Raw genomic sequence first — 12749 nt, 5'->3', positions numbered from 1 at the left:
AGAAGGTGCATGTTTTCCCGCATCAAGTGACTGGGGGAGCAGAGGTCCTTTTGGGCCTCAAGTGCATGTGTCCTGGGAGCCTGCTGAGCCTCCCTCCATGTTCTGTTCCTATCCCTTCCCTCCACCACTGTGTGGAAATGAGGAGCACACCCTGGGTCCAGTCCACCCCGTTGACCCCTCCACCTTGAGTTTTAATGTGTAGGGGGAATGTGCTGTGCCTATGCTTTACCTCCAGAACGTTGAGCTTGATGATACCATCTCCATCCTTGTCAAATGCATGAAAAGCTCCTGTGAAAGAATGCACAGGCCAGAGGCCAGTTACAGGCGCACTCCACCTCTACTACTGTAACTTGCCCTCAGAGGACCATGTGCCCAGTGCTGTCCCTCATCAGCACAAAGATCTGCAGGCAGAGAATCACCAGTAACCCTCCCTTTGCCATCCCATTCTGGGCCTAAAGAGGTCATTGGCCCTTGTTCAGCCTGGATGGAGCAGACTGGAGATTATCAGGTGAGATGCCTGTTGCCACAACTGCCCCTGCAAGAGAGCAGAGGGCAGCCCCCCTCTCCCACTTACTGAACATGCCCTCCAGCCTAACGAAGCAGCAGATGAAACTGTCGAAGTCGATGTTCATGTGTTTGTCTGCGTACCGCATGGTAATGATGTCATAGAGCTGGTTGTTGAGGTGGAATCCTGTGGAGGGGACCATGTTAGAGGTGGACGTGGAGCTGGAGGCCTTGGGCCTGCCTTCTATTTTCCCTGCCTCTCGGCCCCTCTGTGACCTGGGAAGGGAAAGTGAGAAGCCCTTTCCCTCTCCTTTCTCTAGTGGGGCCCTAGTAGCCTAGTCCCCTCCCATTCCTGCTCCCACCGTCTTGGGTCCACATCCCTGCCACCCCTTCCTTCTCAGCACCTGCGTCGTTGACTGCATTTCGCATCTCGTAGCTGTTGATGGTGCCGGACTGGTCTGTGTCATAATGTTTGAAAATTTTCTGGCAATAGAAAATTTGAGGATGGAGGTCACACACTGAATCTCCAAATCAACCCCATTCTTGACTCCCACACTTCATTTTCTCTTCCCACCTGCCAGGCCTTAATCTTGTTCCAGAGGTGGTGGAACTCCTGCAGGTTGAGCTTTCCAGAGCCATCTGTCTGGAGGAGGGAGGTCAGGGCTACACAGCACACAGCAAAATCCCCCTGGATTTGGAGGGAGGGTCTAGGAGACTCCGGGCTGTCCTACCCACTGCCCTGTTGTAGTATTTAACCCTCCCCTCCACTCCACCACCAGTCAGAGATTGCGCCTACTCTGTAACCCAGGAGCCGCTCTCCTAAGGACCACTTTTGCTTGGGCAGGATCCCAGGCCTGAGAGAAGCACAGGGGTTAGGGCAGTTACAACCCAACATCCTCCCCTTCCGCCTCTAACAACCCCTTTCAGAGGAGTATCCAAGATGTTCTGAATCAGGGTCTCCTTAAGTTTCCCTGGGCACAAATTAGAGCCCTTTGCCTGACTGGGCACCCTGTATGTTGCCTTGGCCCCCGTGGGCTGATGACAGAGGGTCGGGAAGGGGCGGCAGGAAGGATACATCCATGAGCGCAATCATGCTACGGCAGGACTCCAGTGTGAACCCGTGTGTCTTCAGGTCCTTGTCTGGGGGGATGGAGAAGAGTGAGGAGCTGCTTTGAGACAACGGGACTCCCCACCCACCCCACCCCCATCTGGTTTGAGCAACTCACGTTTGTTCACGACTGTGTTAAGGACCTTCTTGAGCTCATCTGCACAGATCTCCATGTCCTGAGGAGGAAGGGAGAGGAGGGTCATGGTTCAGGAGTACAGCAGCTCCTGGCGCAGACACTTTGCAAAACAAATTCCACCTGGCCATGTTTGTAAAATCCCTGTCGGTGCTATTATGTCATGGGAAGCTGGGGCTTTTCTGAGGAAGACAGGGGGCCAGATACTGCACCTCAGCTATCAGGACCACCGTGGGCAGCTCAGAGCAAAAAGGCCTCTGAGCCCCCCAGCAGACGTGGCAGTCCAAAACTCAAGGGCTTGTGGATTTGTGTGCTACGCACACATCCCCTGGCTCCACCGAAGTCCAAAGTGACCTCTACCAAACAATAACGAAATAATTGGTAATCTGAGCAGTTAATCCAGGAGAGAAGGAAGCACCTGTGGGCGTCCTGGGCTTGGAGGTACTCACATCTCCTGCTATCTGCTTGAAAATGTTCCGGAATTGTTGCTGTTCCTCACTTTCCTGGTCAGAGCTGCCAGGTTGTGGCTGTGGAGGCACAAAGGAAAACTGGTTCACAGGGGTCAGAGGTGCACAGGCCTGTGAGGCAAGCTCCTCTGGGCCAAGGGAGCCAAGTGCCTAAAACGGCCGGAGGTGGCAGCAGGAGCTGGGGACAGGGGCAAATGCAGACCTGGTGAGCTGGAGTGAGATGCATCGAGGCCTCAGGGACTCTTCACACCTCTCCAGCCCTGACGCCCCCAGCCAAAGGAGATATGGCGGCCATACAGCCTCCTCCCCGCCACCCCAGTCCCCACCTGCAAGAGCCCCCTCCACCATCCCAGGCCTGACCATTCCAACTAAAGGTGCCCGCAGGTCAAAGAAGGTCTGACCGTTCTGATTCCTCCAGCCACCCTGTCATCAAGGCCAAGTCCTCAGAGAACCTCCCCTAGGCCCCACTGCATGAGGCCCCGGATAGAAGAGGGGCTCCCAGACAGAAGAGGGGCCCTGGATAGAAGAGGTTCCCCCGGATAGAAGAGGGGCCCTGGATTGGTCTGGAGACTTCTGCCTCTAAGGCTCACCTCTACTAAGCTCCCACTCCAATCTAACACCCTCCCGTGAGCTCTAGAGGACCCCATTTCTGATGTCAGCCCCACTTTTCTGCTCCTATCCTTTATCCCCCTATTGTGAAATGCTCAAGGCCACCAGGAGACAAGAGTTGCGCCTCCGCTCTCAAGCTGGTTCTGTCTCAGTCTTTGCCTCCCCTTCTCTGTATCCTGGCTGGATCAGCTCCATGGGAGGCTCAGCCTGCCAGTCCACTCCTAGAATGGAACCCCCATCCTGGGATATTCACCCAAGCAGCAGCCCAAATTTCAGGGGAACTTGCGAAAGAAAAGGTCAGTGGGACAAATTCAAACCTCCAGATGTTCAAGACAAACTCCTGGGAAGCCTCCAGCCCCTGTGTATCCCAAGCGCATAGGAAGCCCCTGTAGCGTGCTGGCCACCCCACCCATGCCACATGCCCAGACACCTGTGGGGACTGCTTTTGCTTATCAGGGCTTGTTTTGCCTTTGCCCTCCTCTGACTCCTGGTCCACACCCAGCTCCTTGTTGCTGTTTGCTCTGTCTGAAACGAAGATGATGGGCTGGAGAGAGGAGGGAGGAGGCAGGAAGGAAGGGAGGATTACAGTCTGAACAGGCACACTGAGGCAGCACCTCTCTTGGAGCAGCTTTATCCAGTGAGAAGAGGAAAGGAATAGGCGGGAGCTCTTCAACCACGGTTCAAGCTCTATCTCTGCCACTGACAAGCCGTGTGACTTCAGTTCTTTATCTTTTCATACCCACTCCATCCCTCCTCATGGTAGAGTATTGAGAGCTCAGCATGTGAAATGCTAAGAATGCTAAAAGCAGCATGATCTAGTGCAGTGATTGTCAAGTATTTTGTAGACTTTTTTTTTTCCAGATGGGAACACTGTTCAAATTAAATTTGCTGCAGAAACATGGTGTATATAAAAACACAAGCTTCTCTGATTAATGAGAACAGAGCTCTTTGCCCTCAGCACCCCACATCACCATGGCAGCTACTGAGGCACCTCAAAGGAACCTCTACAACCCTGCAAAGTATAGCTTGAAAAAGGACACGGATTAGTGGCATGGTCAGTGGGTGAGCCATCAGAACACTGGGCTGGAATCCCAGCCCTGCCCCTCATATAAGAAATATCCTCTCTGGCCGGGCACGGTGGCTCACGCCTGTAATCCCAGCACTTTAGGAGGCCGAGGCAGGCAGATCACAAGGTCAGGAGATCGAGACCATCCTGGCTAACTGGGTGAAACCCCATCTCTGCTAAAGATACAAAAAAATTAGCTGGGCGTGGTGGTGGGTGCCTGTAGTCCCAGCTACTTGGGAGGCTGAGGCAGGAAAATGGTGTGAACATGGGAGGCGGAGCTTGCAGTGAGCCAAGATCAAGCCACTGCACTCCAGCCTGGGTGACAGAGTGAGACTCTGTCTCAAAAAAAAAAGAAATATCCTCTCTGGCCTCAGTTTACTCATCCTTTAATGGTAAAATCTGCTTTCCCTCTTCATAGGGCTCTTGTGGGGATCAAATGAGATACTGAATGCAAAATCATACTGCAAAAACATTTAAGATGCTACACAAACAAGGAATATTTTCAAGACATGCTCGTGCAAGTGACAAGGATATGAAAAGGACGGAGAGCGGCTGCTGCATGGTGCCAACACTGTGGATGCGGTGCACCTGTAGGGAAAGCCGGGGGAAGGCAAGGCTGTGGGGATTGAGGCTGCAATGCAGAGAACAACTGGGCAGGCAGAGCCTCTCGGAGCAGAAAAGTAGCCCACCTGGACTCAGGCACCACTGCCCTTCCATGCTGCTCATCTAGGACAGCTCAAGCAGATAGACCCGTGGAAACGGCTCCCCAGCTTTGGCTCCCAGCAGGCCCCAGAGGCCTTGGCTTGCTCTGCCTTCTAAGCAGTGTCTTGCTCAAGCAGCTGAAGCTTGTGGGGATCCCAGAGCAAATGGAGGTCACAGTCTGAGGGGGGATGTGTAGGATGGATATGGTGTGGCCATGGAGCATCCCTGCCAGGCACACACTGGCAGGCCCGAGTGTGGGTCTGGACAACACAGGCCTTGAAGTGTAGGGGCTGGCACCAGAGAAAGAGGGCAAGAAACACAGGTTTTGGAGTAAACAGACATGGTTTCCAGTTCCATTTTCCCCACTCATTAGTTCTGTTCCTTGGGCAAGTTCACTTCTTTGAGTCTATCTCACCTGTGAAAGGGGAAAAATAACAGCACCTACTTTGTAGATACTGTTATAATTGGCGGGGGGGAAAGAGAGGGATTGACCCCAAGCACAGTGCCTGGAATGTGGTAGTGCCTGATGAGTGTCAGCTCTGGTCTGGGCCAGCACCAGTACCTGGAGGACCCCTGTGATGGATCCATCACCACCAGGCACCACCAGAAATGCTAGCACCAAATCTGATGGTGTATGATGGCCTCTTGTGGTTCAGGACACGGACTCTGGACCCACACTGCCTGGCTCTAAGTACTGGCTCTGCCCCTCCCTAGCTGTGTGGCCTTGGGCAAGTTAGTCAAGTCTGTACCTTTTCTCCCTCTGAAAATGGGGATAGTTATAGTACTAATCTCATAGGACTGTTGTGAGGAAGGAATTAATCATGGAAAGCACCTAAAAGAGTGCTTGGCACGTAGCCTTCCCCCAGCATATTGTAGTTGTCATTACTGCACGCTCGGCCCCAGCAGAAGCTCAGGGAAGGAGGGGGAGGAAGAGGCAAGTCTGGTGCATGGATGCATATGAGCTCACACATGCACACTTCACACGCATGCACATACACACATATGCATGAGTACACACACTTCATGCTCTCTACCCACACACCTACCTTGGTTTTTTTCTTTTTCTGCGTAAGAAAAGGAAACAGTAAATGCAGAATAAGTGAAAAGTAAGTTCTCAGAACCGCCAGTGGCTTTTGGCTTCCCTGTATCCTGGTCTTTAGCTTGGGGTGGGGCTCCAGGGTCCAGAAATCTGAATCACATGGAGCCAAAAAGGGGCATGGAGGGTGAAGGGAGAAGAGAATTCTTCTTTCTCCTCCATGCCCAGACACCAGTGACTGCTCTGACTTTGTTTTTATAATCTACTCTTACTGCATATGGCAAGGAAAAAGATCTTCTGGCTAAGGTTTTCTTTCTTCCTTTTTTAAAAAATGAAATTGGTGGCCGGGCGTGCTGGCTCATGCCTGTAATCCCAGCACTTTGGGAGGCTGAGGTGGGCGGATTATCTGAGGTCAGTAGTTCAGGACTATCCTGGCCAACATGGTGAAACCCCATCTCGACTAAAAAATACAAAAATTATCCAGGCGTGATGGTGGGCACCTGTAATCTCAGCTACTCAGGAGGCTGAGGCAGGAGAATTGCTTGAACCCGGGAGGCGGAGGTTGCAGTGAGCTGAGATCATGCCATTGCACTCCAGCCTGGGTGCCAAGAGCGAAATTCCGTCTCAAAAATAAACAGACAAATAAATAAATAATAAAAAATGAAATTGGTTACTAAAACACCAAAAACATGGCTCTCTCAAACTGACCTGACAATGGATTTTGACTTAGAGAATATTTTTAAAAAATTTTTGAGCAAGCATTTAACATAGGGAGATTTTCTTTGGTAAAAGCCCCAGCTGTGGCAGGCTGCCCTGGGCCTGTAATCCCTGCGGCAACTATCAGCTGAGCCAAGGGCCCTGCTCCCTGTGTCTTCCAGATTGCCCCACGCCCCAACATTCCTGTTGACCCTCGACACTGGAGCCAAATGTCAGTTGAGAACTGCAGACAACCGTGTCAGTGCAGGGACATCAAAACCCCTGCACCTGCCTGCTCTACTCACGTGACGTGCCAGCTCCCATAAACTTTTGGGTTTGCAGGTCCTGATCAATACTGCACACCGATGACCAGCATCCAGATGACCAGAACAGATCCCCACACACCTACCACTAAAACCAATCGCCTGTGGTCATTCAGAAGGCACTTGGAGACCTGGCACTGGCTCAGGGTCAGGATTATGACCATGACTGTCACTGCCCAGAAGACAGTTCAGAGGGGCATTTGTCCTCTCATTGGCCTACGTCATCCCCACAGAGCACAAAGGACTGTCAGCTGACTACAGCCCAAAGCCCCAAGGCAGTCACAAGACTCCTCAACACACAGAGCCCAACACACAGCACTCTGTGCTTCGGACTTTGGGCTTCTCACTGCCTGGGGCTGGCCTCAGCGTGGAGGTGCGGAAAAACCTAAGTCTGGAGTCAGAGAGTCTGAATGTGAGTTCCAACCCTGCCACTTACTGAGCTCTGTGAACTCAGAGAAGTCATTCAACCCCATTGAGCCTCTGCTTCCTTTCTTGAACACCAGGGATTATAACCCCATCTACCTCTCAGAAACCTTGCAAGTATCGCGATGACACATGTGAAAAGTACCTTGTAAGGTGTAAAGTGTGAAAAAGCACCTCTGTTTGAGTGCCCATGCTGTGCCAGACACTTCACATACATCACCTCATTGATGAAGCCTCACAAAAGCCTTGCAAGGCACATTATCATCCCCATTTTACTGAGTAGGAAACTGAGTGAGAGGGATTACAGAAATTGTCCAGGTCACCCCGCTGGTAAGTGGAGGATCCAAGTGTCAACACCAGGTCCAGCACCAGCTTACTTTCTTTTCTCTATGTGTGAAATCCAATGTTATCCAGTCTCAGAATCCAGTGTTCGCTGCGGCTCTTGTCATCCCTTCCTGTGGCCTTGTTCCCTCCCTCTGATTGTTCAAATTGCTTCTCCTTTCCAGGACCCTCTTCCATATTTCCCAGCCCCTGAACTGCCTCAATGGCCCCCGGTGCATAAGGCCGATTACTTCTGGCCATGCCAAAGTAGGATTTGCAGTGCCAAGGAGGGACTGCTCAGCACAGCCCAGACTCCCATTCCCTCTGCCAGTGCCCATTCTCCCCTGTACCATCTGTCCCCTGCATGGTCAGGGAAGGGGACCCTCTGGACTTTTCGCACAGAAGATCTAAACCACTCACCACTGGCCGATCCACGGAGATGGTATTTTCAACTTCCCTGTGAGGAATACAGACATGTGGGATCTCAGTGTCACCAGAAGCAAGCAGGAGGCCCGTGGAGGGTTTGCTCTGGTGCACGGCTTCCTGGCAGCCAAGCCAGAACCAGCCTCTAGAGAACCCCTGGAACACCCCAACCCCAGGAACCAGCCCCATGTCAGCACCATCCCCGACAGCCAAGCCCAGGCACGCAGGTTCTTGTTAGTATTGCTCAGAGCCCCACAAAGGCATGACCCAGCCACCTACCCATGGACCTGGTGCATCTTCCAAGGACAGAGATCAGAGTGGCAGGGGCTATGAGCTCGTCTGTGGTGGCCAGGGACAGGATGTGGCTTTCCTGGCCATGCTAACCTAAAATTTCAAGCATCCCCAACACCTCCTATCCCTCTTCCCTACTTTATTTTTGCTCCATATCGCCTCTCCAAATCTAACATGCTACATATGTTTTTCCTATCCATTATTGTCTCATGTTAGAATATTAAGCTCCATGAAGGCAGGGATTTCTTTCTGTTTACTTCACTACTCTATCCTTAGTGCCTAGGAGAGTGCCTGGAACATAGTAGGTGCTCAATAAATATCGCAGAATGGATGAATGAATGAATGGGGGTAATGTGGCCAGTGGCTCAGGAGCAGCAGAAGGACCCTGGAGGAGACGTGTCTAGCTGCCTCATGCCTTCAACCTCTGGAGTGGGCCATGTGAGCTTTTAGAAACAGGTGGGAAAGCTGGGCCAGCACTCACTCGGAGAGGTTCCTCTTTTCAGAGAAGACCCGGAGGATGAATTCCCCCTCCTGGTGGGGCTCGTAGGTGGAGGGCACGATGACGTACTCGCTGGGAGGCAGGCGGAAGCGCTGGGACACCTCCCGCATGTTGATGTAGGTTTTGCTCCTGGCCTTGGAGGCGTTGTACAGGAAGAAGTCCTTCTGCAGGTGCTGCTTGTTCCCATGCATCTGAGAGACAGGGAGAGCCCAGGGCACATGAGCCCCTCGGGAGGGACGTCCTGTCCTGCCACAGCCGCCTCCAAGGGTCCCTTCCCAACTCCCTAGTCACCCATGTCACAGTTTCAACCTCCCTACTTCCGACTCCCAAGGCTTAAATAGCCTCCCTACCTCACTTCCTCTTCCTTTTCTGTTGTGATTCAGAGTGAATGGCAAATGTGTCATCCCCACACTCAGGGACACTTACCAGAACAGCTGCTCCTCAGCTCCGAAGCCCCTCAGGCTGGAAGGACCCCCAAGGAGGCCTAGAGGACTTGGCTGGGTTCTGAGGGAAGTGATTCCTCCATCCCAAGCGGGCAGCCACCCTCAGAACGCGTCTGTGTGACTGTGTGTGTGGCTGTAAGCGTGGAGGAGGGTGAGTGTGCAAAGGCGTGTGTGTGACGTGCAGAGTGTCTGGTGCGAGGGAGAAAGTGCACATCCTGGGGGTGGTAGTCATGGGTCATGCAATGCCCTGAGGCACCTGCTCTGCAGTGGAAATAACACAGGCAAGGCCCTCTCCTATCACAGTCCTGCCCACAAACCCAACCAGGAAGCTTCTCGACGAGCCACAGACAGACTCGGGGCCCCCTGGGTAGTGCTGCACACAACTGCTGGCCGCTGCTGCTGCTATACCTCTTTGGGAACCTTGAGAAGAAACAGAAAGGAAGATGCTTCAGGTATGAATGAGGATGAGGAGCCTGCGGAAGGCAATGCCAGCAACTGCAGCCCGCATGCGGAAGCCTGACCCCCAGGCACCTGTTCTGCCAGGCCCGCTCCACTGCCTCTCTAATGCCCCCCCTGGTATTTTTTGCTTGTTACAAACACAAGTGGTCCTGATACCAGGAGCTCTGTGGGTCACTGGGTGTTGAGGAAGCCAGAGGGCCCCTCTAGAAGCCCCTGGAAGCTTCCTCGCTGGGAAAGTATGTTTCCTGGGCTGAAGCCAATCAGGACTGCACACCTCGTAGATGGCGAAGCCAATGGTGAAGAGACTGGCCCCTAGCTTCCGGTCCTTCCGCCGGTTCTTCTGCATCAGGGCCACCAGGAAGCTGCAAATCACCTCCGAGTCATCAGGGTCATCGTCCTCCTCCAGGAGCTTCAGACGGTACTGAGGGTTGGTCCAGAAAGTATCTGCACCCCCAGAAAGGAAGCACGCATTCATAGCTGCCTCTCAGAGGGCAGGAAGGGGATGAGACAGAGGGAGCCATTTATTTCTATTCCCTACATCTAGGTGCTTAGGAAATATCAACAGAAAACACGATTCAGGCATTTGTCTAATGATTTGGGGGAGGGGGGCGCTACCTTTATTCAGATGGAGCTGTACTGATTGGATGTGTGGCTTTTCCTTCCTCTCTGGGCTTTCATTCTCAGTCTTTGCTGATGGTTTTGTTTTCCTTACCTGCCCCTTAAACGCTGTTGGTGACTAGAATCTGGTCCTGGGCCTCTTCTCCTCTCACCTCACCCTTCCTGCCTCCCTAGGCAATCTTTCTTACTTCTGCTTTTTAACTGCCCCCTACACGCGCATGATGCCTGAGCCATATATCCCAGCCTCAATCTCTCTCACTTTTTTTTTTTTTTTGAGACGGAGTCTGGCTCTGTTGCCCAGGCTAGAGTGCAGTGGCGCGATCTCAGCTCACTGCAGCCTCCGCCTCCTGGGTTCAAGCGATTCTTCTGACTGAGCCTCCCAAGTAGCTGGGATTACAGGCACCCACCACCATCCCCGGTTAATTTTTGTATTTTTAGTAGAGATGGGTTTTCACCATGTTAGCCAAGCTGGTCTTGAACTCCTGACCACAAGTGATCCGCCTGCCTCAGCCTCCCAAAGTGCTGGGATTACAGGCATAAGCCACCACGTCTGGCCTCTTCTTTCCTTTATTCCTCAAATATTTTTTGAGTTCTTATCATATCACCAAGTGCCATCTAATATGCGCATCCGATGCTCTATTACAAATCTTCACTGGGACACTCTACAGGAACCTCAAACTTTCCATGTCCCAAGCTAAATTCCTTTCCCTATAACCCCACAATTAACTCCACCAAAAACAAACAACACCCTGATATTTTTATCTTGTGTGTCTTTTTTTTTTGAGGCAGGGTCTCACTCTGTCACCCAGGCAGGAGTGCAGTGGCATGATCATAGTTTATTGTAGCCTCAACCTCCTGAGCTCAAGCAATCCTCACACCTCATTTTTTTTTTATTTTTTGTAACGATGAGGTGTCACTATGTTGCCTGTGCTGGTCTTGAACTCCTGGGCTCAAGTGATCCTCCTGGCTCTGCCTCCCAAAGTGCTGGGATTATAGGCATGAGCCACCCACCCGATCTTCTTGTGTGTCTTATGTTGCAATGTTGTCAGGTCCCCAACTGGGAATCTTTACATCATTCTTCTTCCTTCCCTACATCACCCAATATGCTCTCCCTAAATCTGCTCTCTCCCCTCCATCTCTGCTGCTACTGACTTGGTCTAGCTTTTCATCATCTCTGACTTGAACTATTGCAGCAGCTGCTAACTTGGTTCTCCAATACTGCCCTTACTGTTACTGACATAGTACTCACAGTCCCTGACTTAGGATGGTTCGGCTACAATTTTTTAACTTTACAATGTGAAAGAGATGCACATTCAGTAGAAACTGGATTTCGAGTACCCGTACAACCATTCTGTTTTTCACTTTTAGTACAGTATTAAGTAAGTTACATGAGATATTCAACACTTTCTTGTAAAATAGGCTTTGAGTTAAGTGATTTTGCCCAACTTTAGGCTAAGGTCAGTGTTCCGAGCATGTTTAAGGTAGGCCAGGCTAAGCTATGATGTTTGGTGGGTTAGGCATATTAAATGCGCTTTTCACTTAGGGTATTTTCAAAGATGGATGGGCTTATCTGGACATAACCTCATCGTAAGTCAAGCAGCATCTGCATTGTTCCCACAGTTTCCTGCTTCAAAGTCGCTACCAGCTCCCTATTGCAAACTTCTCAGCATGGTGGTTTCCTTCTCAGTAAAACAGGGAAGGTTTAATAAGATAGTGGACGTCTGGAACAGAGAGACTTAATAAGCACTAGTTAGGCTTCTTCTGCCTGGAACTTGTTCGGCTTAGACCCTCCCCCCATCAAGAGCATCTCCCACCTGGGAAGTTGCGGCAGCCTCCGGCAGAGCAACCCCGTACCCAGCGGCCCTCGTTCACAGACACTGTCCAGGTCTGAAGCTTGTCAGACTGCAGAGCATCGGCCGTGAGGTTGCAGATCTCCAACTTTGTGAAATGGTAGATGAAATCCTCATAGGACATCCTGAGAGGTTGGAAGGAGAGAGAGACCCATATGGGAACAGGTGAGGAGGGCTGGGAACGGAAGACCCCAGGACTAACACAGCACAATAATAAAATAGTTCACAGGAACTTGGTCAGGGTCCCAGAGGAGCCTGTCTTTCCTTTTTAGGGCAAACGCTGTCACTTCTGATGTATCTACTCCAAACCATCATCTTTTCTAACAATGATTCAAAAATGCGCCAGGGCCAGAAAGATAAATGTCGCATGCTCTCACTCATATGTGAGAGCTAAAACAAAGCATATGTCATGGAAGTAGAGAGCAGACAGTGGTTACCAGAGGGTGGGAAGGGAAGGAGAGGGGAGGATGAAAAGAGGGTGGCTAATGGATACAAAAATACAGTTAGATAGAAGAAATAAGCTCTAGTGCTCACCAGGGTGCTGTGGCTCATGCCTGTAATCCCAGCACTTTGGGAGGCTGAGGCAGGTGGATCACCTGAGGCTAGGAGTTTGAGAACAGCCTGGCCAACATGGTGAAACCCCATCTCTACTGAAAATACAAAAATTAGCTGAGCGTTATGGTGGGCACTTGTAATCCTAGTTACTTGGGAGGCTGAGGCAGGAGAATCACTTGCACCCAGGAGGCGGAGGTTGCAGTGAGCCGATATTGCGCCATTG

The 12749-nt window shown here is 51.5% G+C and overlaps 1 protein-coding gene across 27 annotated transcripts in view; it reads right to left on the bottom strand.

Annotated features, from left to right (window-relative positions):
* Positions 1-12749, bottom strand: part of LOC453361 (calpain-3) — a 144474-nt gene that overhangs the window by 760 nt on the left and 130965 nt on the right. For 11 of the 27 annotated variants that reach the window (XM_063794793.1, XM_063794794.1, XM_063794795.1 and 8 more), the window contains 14 exons: positions 11936-12096; positions 9778-9947; positions 9453-9464; positions 8584-8792; positions 7809-7845; positions 5636-5653; positions 3252-3365; positions 2195-2272; positions 1731-1788; positions 1580-1644; positions 1079-1147; positions 909-987; positions 575-691; positions 230-288 (listed from right to left, as the gene is read on the bottom strand). In XM_063794793.1, the coding sequence (XP_063650863.1) occupies positions 230-288; positions 575-691; positions 909-987; positions 1079-1147; positions 1580-1644; positions 1731-1788; positions 2195-2272; positions 3252-3365; positions 5636-5653; positions 7809-7845; positions 8584-8792; positions 9453-9464; positions 9778-9947; positions 11936-12096 (1246 nt within the window). Of the gene's footprint in view, positions 1-229; positions 289-574; positions 692-908; positions 988-1078; positions 1148-1579; positions 1645-1730; positions 1789-2194; positions 2273-3251; positions 3366-4576; positions 5654-6626; positions 6819-7808; positions 7846-8583; positions 8793-9027; positions 9465-9777; positions 9948-11935; positions 12097-12749 lie in introns of those variants that run through there. The other 16 variants (XM_016928013.4, XM_016928023.4, XM_016928016.4 and 13 more) reach the window with 14 other exon arrangements.

Source organism: Pan troglodytes, chromosome 16 (assembly GCF_028858775.2).
Source record: "Pan troglodytes isolate AG18354 chromosome 16, NHGRI_mPanTro3-v2.0_pri, whole genome shotgun sequence".
NCBI lineage: Eukaryota > Metazoa > Chordata > Mammalia > Primates > Hominidae > Pan > Pan troglodytes.
The sequence above is the reverse complement of the archived record's forward strand: the minus strand, read 5'-3'. Positions and strand labels throughout refer to the sequence as shown.